The sequence below is a fragment of the Nothobranchius furzeri genome, chromosome 2 (genome assembly GCF_043380555.1).
Source record: "Nothobranchius furzeri strain GRZ-AD chromosome 2, NfurGRZ-RIMD1, whole genome shotgun sequence".
In the NCBI taxonomy this organism is placed as follows: Eukaryota; Metazoa; Chordata; class Actinopteri; order Cyprinodontiformes; family Nothobranchiidae; genus Nothobranchius; species Nothobranchius furzeri.
Window position 1 is genome coordinate 47,181,387 of NC_091742.1, and position 10,538 is coordinate 47,191,924.

At 47.4% G+C, this 10,538-nt stretch overlaps 1 protein-coding gene across 1 annotated transcript; it reads right to left on the reverse strand.

Moving 5' to 3' along the window:
• Nucleotides 1–119: 119 nt before the first annotated feature.
• LOC107373748 (protein Wnt-8a-like) lies at nucleotides 120–2,947 on the reverse strand. Its single transcript, XM_015941903.3, has 6 exons — nucleotides 2,845–2,947; nucleotides 2,737–2,770; nucleotides 2,457–2,586; nucleotides 2,219–2,344; nucleotides 1,997–2,139; nucleotides 120–1,189 (listed from the first exon to the last, which is right to left on the reverse strand). Exons 1-6 carry the CDS (start codon nucleotides 2,904–2,906, stop codon nucleotides 635–637), a joined length of 1,050 nt encoding a protein of 349 aa, XP_015797389.3. The 5' UTR covers nucleotides 2,907–2,947; the 3' UTR covers nucleotides 120–634.
• Nucleotides 2,948–10,538: the final 7,591 nt, after the last annotated feature.

Consider the following 10,538-nt stretch of genomic DNA (forward strand, 5'->3'; position numbering starts at 1 on the left):
GTCTCCTTACCAGTCTGTAAAAGAGAGAAAAGGCCTTGTTAACAGCCTCTTTTCTGGAGGAACCCCCCCCCCCCCCCCCCCATCACACCCCCAGGCCTCACCATGTTTCATCTGACTGGGACCCTGGCAGATTTATGACACGTCCAGCTGAGAGGAAGATTTCTGTAGTTACAGGGGGTAGAGAAGGAAGTAAATGACTCTTTCAGGCCAGTGGGAGCAGATAAGAGTCTCCTCATTTATTTTGAATGGAACTTGTTTTATAAACTGTGAGAATCACTTTTTTTCTCGCTTTTGCTTCCTGGTCATGCATCTGACACCTTCTTTAAAGTATTTGATGCTGAAGAAAGTTCATAACTGCAGTTAGGACAAACTTGTAATATTGTTTTCCCTTTGAATAAGGTCAAATACACACCGAGATCAAAGAGGATCAGGCCGGATGATCTGCCCCCACCGGCCATGTAATCCCCTGTGAGGGCTTTCAGCTCCTTCTTATTCTAACTTGGAGGCCAAATTATTACATTTCTTCTAATTAATTACTCCACTGCAGTTTCAGTGCATCATTTGTTAATTAAAAGAACTTATTTTTATAAATATACATTCATGTGTTATACAATAACGAGAAGAGCAACAGTTTTCATTTGGGTCCTTGTTGCAGCCTCCGCCTGAACCAGGGTCCGTCTTCCCTCCTGGCACACCCATGTTTCACTAGAACCTGAGAGCAGTCCTCGCACTTCACCTTGCAGCACCAGTGGAACCTGCAGTTGCAGCTGCTCACCGTCTCCGTGCGCCTCTCCTCCACCCTCAGGCCGCACTCATGGCACAGCCTGCGGCAGCTCCTCCTCTCCCCTTGGCTCAGCCCGTGCCCTTGCTGCAGACACTCCCGGCCCTCCGTGCCGAGGAGTCCAAGGCTGCTGTTCCTCCTGCAGTAGTCCGGGGAGTCCTCCAGGTAGATGAGCTCGGTTTCGGCAGTGGTGCTGAACGCATCCACCACGGCTCCTCGGCTGTCCGCGCTGTTCCCGGCCTTGACATGCTTTTTGTCTACATCCAGCTTTCGAGCCTGATTGTATTTGGTCTTTAAATAGTTGCCGATTTCTCTGAAGTCTGACAGCTGCGTCCAGCATGTTTGGACACTGCAACTTTCAGACATGCCATGGCACCTGCAGATGCGCTTCATGGTGGCCTTCACAGCCTGTTGGAAAGCAAAGAGTTAAAGGGATATTTCAATGTGAAACAGTCACGAACAACTAATAAAGTTAAAGTCCCCTTATGTATCATCACACACACACTGACGAAATCACATTGCTGCATTTGACCCATCCCCGTGGGGAGCGGTCAGCTGCAGCAGTGGCTGCACTTGGGAGCTATTGAGATGTAACCTCCCAAGCCTTACAGCTAAGTGTCAAGCGGTGAGACAATGGGTCCAATTTTTAAAGTCTTTTGTATGACCTGAATGTGGATTTGAACCCACAATCTCTCAGTCTCAGGGAGGACACTCATCACTGAAGAGGTGGAAATTATGTTATACGTAGCTCTCCGTTTTGAGACGAGATTAGTTCTGATTAGATCAGAACTCTTCCAATGACTCGGATTGGTGACATGATGAAGTGTTTTCTGCAGCTGGAGTCACAAGCTTTAATGCTTCCTTCACCTGCTGCCTAATGACTTTCTATTGTTATATAATGGTTTGTTGCTGGTGGAAATGTTTGAGTTGCACGATAAATCTGCTGGAATAACATATGGCACTGAGAAGGTTCTAAAGTAGGAAAACAGGTGGGTGAGGAGGGTAGATTACTGAACTGACCCCACTGAGACCAGTTGTTGGCTCATCAGTCAGATCAGAACTCATCTCTATTTATCCAAACTGAGGCCGTTCAAATAGCAATGACAACAGGAAAGAAATAAATAATTCTAAACATTTTCACAGAAGTGAACTTGAAAAGCTCTGAAAACTTTAAGCTGCTGCGCAGAAGGCCTTTTTCTCCAAACACAGGCTTACCTGCCGTCCTGCTGCGTTGTTGTGCAGGTTGACAGCAGCCCGGGAGTCCTGCCCGGTCTCCTGCGCGTCCACGTACTGTTTGGAGATCCTCTCTCCAAAATCCACATTGTCACTGCAGCCACCCCACAGCCAGCCCCGCCCCCCTGAAACATTATTTAAATGAGGAAGTGTCACAACTCATGAAGCTCCCAAAGACAATCTTCTGACTGTGGAGGACCTCACCGATTTTCCCATTGTTTGACACGTCACAGCCGCAGTTTTCAAGGTCGCCCAGGCTGCAGTTTCTGGTCAGGGTATACATGACTCCTGCTGCGCTGATGGCGTGGACAAAAGACGTCTCTCTGGTGGCTGATGAGCAGGAGAAGGACATGCATTTAATACAGTGGCCAATAAATAAAACACAAATGGTGAAAACTCAAATGAAGACGGATTTAAAAAGCCTACTTCTGCCCTGTCTCACCTCGTCTCAGTCCTCTAAGCTGAGTTGCGCTGTCTGGGCAGTTCCATCTGTCCCACGCAAACTGGTGTTTGCACTCCTCTATCCCTGTCTGCGTACCGACCTGCACGCTCCTGGCATAGGTGAGAAAAGCCTGCCAGAGGAAAATATGTATAAAGCCATTTTTTACTTTTAATTGATATTCATCGTTGCTGCTTTTATATAATAATAATAATAATAATAATAATAATAATAATAATAATAATAATAATAATAATCGAATAAGTTAAAAATAAAGAGTTACCTTTGATCCTGTCATGAGAAAGTTACTGGCCACCCTGAGAGGGAAAACATCCACATATTTAGAATCAGTTGCTTAAATGTGGGGGAAAGCACATAAATATTATCTTACCAGGCACGTGCAGGGTTGGTTTGGAGAAGCACGAACAGAAACCAAAACACAAAATGCGTCATTTTCCGGTTTTACAGAGCCGTTTGGGTCCGATGCGCAGCGGCTGTCCTCTTTATTGGCGACGGGAACAAATGGAAGTCTTGTTTTGTGTCCCCTAAAGGCCCGAGGAAGCTGATTGGAGGACTGATTCAAGAAACGCCTCTGTGCGCAAAAGGACTCGTCCCTCCCCATGCCTGAAGGACAGGACTCCAGTATACAAACGATGTAATCAGAACATAACGGAGCCGTGCGTTTTGTATGAAAATATTTATTACGCGTCCATCTTAATAAAAATACACTTAATTTAGTAAACATTTCATTCGTTAGTCAACCCGCTGGGCTGGAGCTGCGTCTTCAAAAACTCAGTCTGACTTGAATCTATTCAAAAAGATAAAAGTGCGAAAAGAAGGTTGAGATTTCTCCTCATCATCCTTAAAGTCACCGTCGGCGCACCTGTAGCCTGCTCCTCGTCTTAATGGGCTCCCTTCTCCCTGCTTTACGCGTGCAATAATATTTGGTGACCACTTGTGCGCATCTTTCACACCTGACTGTACAGCACCAGTGAAACTTGCAGTTGCAGCTGCTGACGACCTCCACGCGTTTCTTCGCTACTTGGAGGCCGCATTCATGGCACAGCCTGCGGCAGCTCCTCCTCTCCCGCTGGGACGCGGTCTTGTCGCCCTTCAGACACTCCCGTCCCTCTGTGCCCTGCACGCCCAGACTCTGATTCTTGACGCAGTAGTTTGGAGAGTCCTCTTGGTAAACGAGTTCAGTTCTGGCAATGCTCCGGAAAGCCAGCGCTATGGCGCCTTTGTTGTCCGCGCTGTTCCCCGCTCTCGCCGGGTTCTTGTCCACTTCAAGTTTCTTGGCGTGTTTGTGCTTCATCTTTAAGTAGCTGCCAACCTCCCTGAAGTCAGCGAGATGCATCCAGCACGTCTGGATACTGCAGCTGCCAGAAACTCCGTGGCACTTACAGGTTTTCCTCATGGTCGCCTTGACGGCCTGTCAGAAGAGTCGGAATCCATCAGTCCTGCAAACCAATCTTGAGCACGTTTCTTTTGAAAATAAAATAAAACTCAGAAATACAAACTATATTTTAAACGAATGCATCAGAGTCTTACCAATCTACCCGCCTCGTTGTTGTGGAGGTTTACTGCTGCGCGTGAGTCGTGTCCATCTTCCAGTGCGTCCACAAACTGTCTGGAGATTTTTTCTCCAAATGCCACATTGTCACTGCAACCGCCCCAGATCCATCCGCTACCTCCTGGGATGTTATAAAGAACAAACTGACATGTTGATCAATTGGATTTACGTATTTATGTTTTGTTGTTACATTACTTTACAGGTTTTTTTGTAATAACAGATAAAAAGTTGAAGATGCGCACCTGTCTGCCCAATTCTGGAATCGTCGCAGCCGCAATTGTCAAAGTTTCCCAAACTGCAGTTCTTGGTAAGCATGTACATCACTCCAGCTGCGCTGATGGCGTGCACAAAAGACGTTTCCCTTGTTGCTGTAAAACGAAAAAGGAAAGGAGCCGTAAGAAGACTGGAACACCCGTGCATAAATGGCTCAAACGGCGATTACGCACGAAACTGACGCATCAATGTTGCGCGCAGTATTAGATAACATGTGTGGATTATTATTATTTTAATAATAAACTTCTTACCGCTTCGGATGCCTTTGTGTGTGGATAACTGAAGTGTGCTCTCTGGACAGTTCCACCTCTCCAGAGCAAACTGATGTTTGCACTCTTTTATTCCACTCTGCGCGCCTGCCTGCACGCTGCTAACGTAGCTCAAAAAAGCCTGCGGACAACACATCTTAAAACTTATTTCAGTTCATTTAAAATGTATATCTTTAATAAATAATTACAATTTACAAATAAAGTAACAACATCTTAAATTGAGCACATTTGCATTCTTCGGAGGATGTTTTACGCACGAGTTTCCATGCGTGCACAGTGTGGTTACCTTTGGGCCAGTCATGAGGAAATTATTAACCGTCCTGTCAAGAGAAAACCAAATATTAATGTCATTAATTTGCACATGCATCATTTTAGTGTTTTAATTCCTACCAAGCCGATGCAAACTGAGCCTGGAGGAGCATGGACAGAGCCAGGACACTCAGCGGTCCCATTGTAGCTGCAGCCCGAGTGGAGGCCTGCTTGCTGCTGACTCCAGATGTGGGGAGGACCACTGAGGCTGCTGCCTCCCTCTTCACTGATGATATTTATACACTCTTGCCCATTTGATTCACAGATGTTTGCTGCAGGTTAGCGCTTCTCTGTGAAAAGCGTAAATGACGGCGCTGATTCCGTGCGCACGTGCACTTCAAAGACGTGATGGCAAACAGCCCCTCATTCACCTGTCGCTCTCAGCCGCTCATTCTTTTATGGTTTTCCCACGATGATGGGCGTTTGCAGAGAATCCTACCAGCAATTGATTAAGTCAGATTTGGCAAAAAATAAAAAATATGAGAATTCTATTTAAAACTAAACTCCAAAAGGACACCGCCAGAGTCTGATTGTTATTACGTCCATCATATCCGCGGAGACCGCCGTGAGGCTTCTTGTCCTGTTGAAGCTTTTGGGAAATGGCACCGGTGTCCCACGGGGACTCACAGGGACTACAAAGCCTCCAGCTTTTCAGGATCTGCGCTGTTATAGTCATGTAAATCCCGCCTCACACATGGGCGAAAATGACACGGCCATGATAATAGGATAATAGATGTTTCCATGGGAAACAACTAGGTGTGAAAAGAGTCTGGAATTTAAAAGCGCTTGAACGCATCGCAGCTTTTGTTTGACTGCTGTGTGGCCACTCATCATTTTGTTTTAATTTAGGGCAAACCGGTGAGAAACGCACCTTTTTTCTTAGATAACATGTTAAATTATTTGTAAAGGATCTCGATTTCTTCTTATTATCCCAGTTTCTGTCACTCTGGTCTGATTTAATTCAAGAGATGCAAGTGATCACGGTTACAGTCACCAAATTAGATCTTTTTACGCTTGTGAAATCCACTCTGAAGCACTCAAAATCCCTTAAAACAACAAATCCACTCAGCGCGCCGGACGGGGGGGGGGGGGGGGGCACAATGGGCGGAGGGCTGGGGGTGAGGATAATCCTCACTAATTATCACCCACATTCGTTTTCCAGCAAGACTGAAACCAACCCACAACGATGCTGCACGTCATAAGTGAACGCACGCGCCATAATGCGCGTTTAAGAGCTCACTTAACGGCTTTAATCGGTTAATCTGGGAGCCAGATTAAACATCGACACTAATCAACGCTAATCAGGTGGATTGTTTCGTTTTACCGTTCTTACTTAAGTGATTTTAAAAGTAAAAACAGTCACCAAACGGTCAGCAGTTCTGGCAGCATTAAAGCAGTTTTCTCTTGCTTGTTTAGTAAATAAACGTTAATGAAATGAGCCTCAAACACACGTCAGACACATTAGTCGGGCCGCATGGCGCGCTGCTGATGTATGGTCTGTGGAGTGAGGTGAGAGAAATGGAGCGGTAGGCGCGAGAGGCGACGGGTCTGCTGGTCTGGGTGGAGGTGGCAGGACTGGAGACGCCAGCAGGAGACAGAGTCTCAGGCCAGCGTAAACAGGCCTCGTTAGGCCTTTTAAATAGTAGGGTTAAGGTTTGGGTCAAGCCACATTTAGAAAGAATGCATCAATTTGTTACCAGAATCTATTTATTGTTTTATATCTTACACACTTTAATTGTACTTTTTGAAAACTTATTTTATTATCACGTCCTTTCATTTTTGTTTTGTTCGAGTTTACACGGTGTACTCGTTAAGCCCCGCCCTCTCGTTATTCAACAGGCATCATCATCATCCTCATCCAGCGGAAATGATAACATGTAGAACTTTGAGATGAAAAATATATTATTAAATAATAGAGTAAATACTCTGACAACGGAGCATCCACACTTGTTTCTGTTTTCAAGGTTTTTTAATAACAACAATACTTTTTCATAAATTCTTAATTTATTTACAATGTCATGCTTCATCACAATTAACAGGCCCAATCTGCGAGTTAAATCTCCATCGCTTTGTAAAACTGTAAATATATTTTAATAAAGAAATAAAGAAAATGATCAGGTCCAGTGATCAAAGCCTACTGGTTGTGCAGCACCAGGCTAAAGGTCAAAGGTGACAGATCATCTGCTGCTGTGGCCCCCAGCAAGGACGTAATTTTCACTTTAGAAGTGGGGGGGACAGGGGGGTATCTTTACAATATGTTCTAAGGGGAAACAGGCTTCAACACAAACGGTTGCTTTCCACTTGGTCCTAGAGCTCAACCAGTGTCAATTTAATATAGCGTAATATTGTTTTTGGATGGTAAAAAGTGCAGGGGTCAAAACTTGGCTTTGGAAAAAGTGGGGGGGACATGTCCCCCCCCCCCCCCAAAATTACGTCCATGGCCCCCAGACTCTGGAACTCTCTCCCCCTGAGCCTGAGATCAGTGGACTCAGTGGTCTCCTTTAAAAAGCAGCTGAAGACTCTCTTGTTCAAGCTGGCTTTTGTATGACCTTCTTCACCACTCTCTCATCATTCTGCTCTCCCCACCTATTCCACCTTCCTCAGGATCCACTGATTTCCCTCTTTCCTGTTCACTCTCTCTTTCTTAACATTTTTTCTTTTAAATCGCAATTGCTTATTCTTGCTCATTTTAAATATATTTTAAACATTTTCAAAATGCTTTTTATATTTTTACAATTTTTATATTTTTTGTTTTTGTGAAGTGCCTCCTGATTTTTATCTTGAGAGGCGCTATAAAAATGATATTTTCTTCTTCTTCTTCTCGTTCCACCTGACCCATCAATCAGGAACGCCTGGAAGTACTTAGCACCGGCCGACGTTCCTGCGTGATTAGATGAGAAAATCAGCTTTAGCTTTTACTGACACCTGAAAATGAACAGTTTACAGAAATAAAACAGGTTTCTCACCTGGGATGAAGCGGTTCAGGTGGAGATGGAAGGACTCCAGGGAAGTGGAGCTCCTCGCTCAGCGATAGACGGGCAGTCTGACCCCTCCTTTTGTCAGACCGCCCGTCTGGGTGTACAGCTGCACGCCTGGGTGGTCCTGGATGCAGCTGAGGTGGCGCCTCTGCGTGTCTCAGATTTCCTGGATGTGGAGAGCGTCAAGCAATAGGAAGTTCAGCGTGTTGTGTCCTGCGGGCCCTCTGAAGGTGTTGAGGAGGTTTTGGAGGAGAAGCGTTGTCTCCTCGGCTCCACGCGTCCTCCTGCGGCAGTGGAGCCTCCATTCCTCCTTGCCGATCCGCTGGATCACATCAGCATCCGTCAGGTTGACCATCCCGTGCGTCCCCCCCAGCTCGGACCGCTTGGCACCCATGAGACGGCGAGCATCTTCGGCGTCCACCTGGAAGATGCAGTAAGACAGCTGCCTCATGAAGGTGGGATCCAGCTCGTGGCTCTCTGTGGTGACACCTGATGTGAAGCGGCGCATCAGATGCCAGATGTCCAGCCGAGCTATGAGCTGTTCCCACTCCTGCGACAGAGAGGTTAGTCATTGGAGTGCACCACAGTCAAGATCAGAACCCAAAAATCATTCACTGCTCTATAAATTGTCTTTTACAGAAATGAATTTGGGTGTCTGATTGTTTAAAATTTTTCAGAAAGACATTGGGTAGAAATTCAGGTGACCTGGTGATCCATTAAAGTAATTCACAACAAAATAATGTATCATCGCGATTAAAAATCAAATAAACAACTAAAGAAGTCAGTCAGCAGTGATGCAAGTTTATACCAGAGATAAGGTTTTGGACACACCGTCCTGTTTGCAGCAGTTGCGGTCCACGTACATGAGCTGGGGGGCAGGTACCTCGCCTAATTGGCACTGCCTCATCAGGCCGGCCGCCATCTTGGACAGGCCCTTGGAGCCCTCGCAGCAAGTGAGGATGCTCATGATGACTTTGCCGTGCTCGTTACCCACGTTGGAAGCCCAGGCGGCCCTGCCAGAGGCGGCACCTGCGAGCTTCTTCGTCACCTGCACACAGAGAAATTCCTGCGTAAAGACCAGCAGAACTGTTGTTCACAAGCAGCAAGTAAACACAAAGCAGTGACCAACCTTCTTTGTGGAATCCATCTTTAGGATGGATCCGAAGGTGGACGTGATCCTGGCCTTGTACTCGTCCAGCCGCGTCAGCACATCATAACCGTAAAAGGTCAGCAGCCAGACGGGTGAGGGCACAGGGGGCATCTGGGGAGGTGGTGTGATCTGCCCCCTCGTGCTGCCCAAGGCCAGGAACTGCTCGCAGACGCCGAGGTACTCAATCGCTCTCCGCATCCAGGCGTCGGAATGCTGCTCCCACAGGGTGTTGCACAGCTGATTGGCACTGTTGCCCAGAGTGCGCGATCTCAGCATAGCAACCACCCTCTGGTCACAGGACAGCCTGCGTGAACAAAGCAAACACTACCACATCAAACTCAGCTGGACACACCCACGTGAGCACACATTTTCACTTCTCTCATACTTGTACGTGAGTACAGCTGGAAACTGGCAGCTGTAGGTGGGGAGCAGCTGCCTTACGATGCCCTGTGACCACCCTCTGACCTTCTTCTTACATCGACGGCACTCCAGGTACTCAGTGGCCATGAGATACCAGCCGTCCATGTCCAGGACCCTCCGGCTGGTCCTGTAGAGCCCAGCCTTTTTCAGGATGGTGCTGCACAAAGGCTGGGGGCACGTCAGCTGCAGGTGCCACATCCTGTGAGGCATCCACAGGAAGAGTCGACATGCAAAGAAGGGGTCAGGAGAGGCAGGAGGCTGATTGTAGATTGCCCGGGGCTGGGGAGGATACCACCAGTGACTGAGCTCCGTGATGAGCCGCGGCCTCCCAGCACCGTCCCTGGTGAACAGCACCCGGCCGATCCACTCCTGCTGTTCTGCAGTCAGAGCTGCCTGCCAGGACTCAGGCAGCAACTAGAGAGAGAGAACAAAGCAGCAGAGTAAGAAAGGCCTGAGGGAACCCTTAATGTCTGATGCCTCACCTTAGAGCTGGCAGCAGGAGGTGGGGGAGGCAGGACTGCAGCAAGGAGCTCTGGAGTTTCTTGCGTGGCCCCCAGGAGTTCCTCATCTGTGGGTTCCTCCCGCCCTGCAGAGGTTTTTTTTGTTGTCACAGGAGGTGGCGGAGAAGGAGGAGTAAGGAGCAGGAGAGGTGCCTGTACTCTAGAAGCTGAAGCACAAGGGCCATGAGTTAGTGACTAGAAACAATTCAGTTGAACTGTGAGCTGCACAGACACCACAAGCCAAAGCAAGAAGCTGCTAGAGAGACGAGGAGAGCGGACGAGGATCTGATGATTAATGAGCACCGGGTGTGTTTGGGAGGGTGATTAGCCAAGACAGAGAAAGGTTACATCTACAGACCATGACATCAGTGATGGAGACTAGTTAGAGGCAGCGGGTTGCTACTTGTGAGTTACCAACAACCAAGCAAAGTGTAACTGAACCCAAACTTACAACATCTGTTCACATCTGACTGTTACCAACAAAATATGAAATGAACACATTTCTGTCACTTACTTCCCCCTTGGTCAGCTACCGCCTGGACCAGCTCTTCGTCAATGGGCTCCCCAGATGCTGTGGGTGGATGAGCTGGTCTGAAGGAGGCTGGAAATCAAA

Coding starts and splice junctions, on each gene's coding strand:
- LOC107373748 (XM_015941903.3), bottom strand. CDS start 2,906: ATGACGCATTTTGTGTTTTGGTTTCTGTTCGTGCTTCTCCAAACCAAC. Junction 2,587..2,736: donor TTCTCATGACAGGATCAAAG/GTAACTCTTTAT, acceptor TTCCTCTGGCAG/GCTTTTCTCACCTATGCCAG. Junction 1,190..1,996: donor ACAACGCAGCAGGACGGCAG/GTAAGCCTGTGT, acceptor GCTTTCCAACAG/GCTGTGAAGGCCACCATGAA.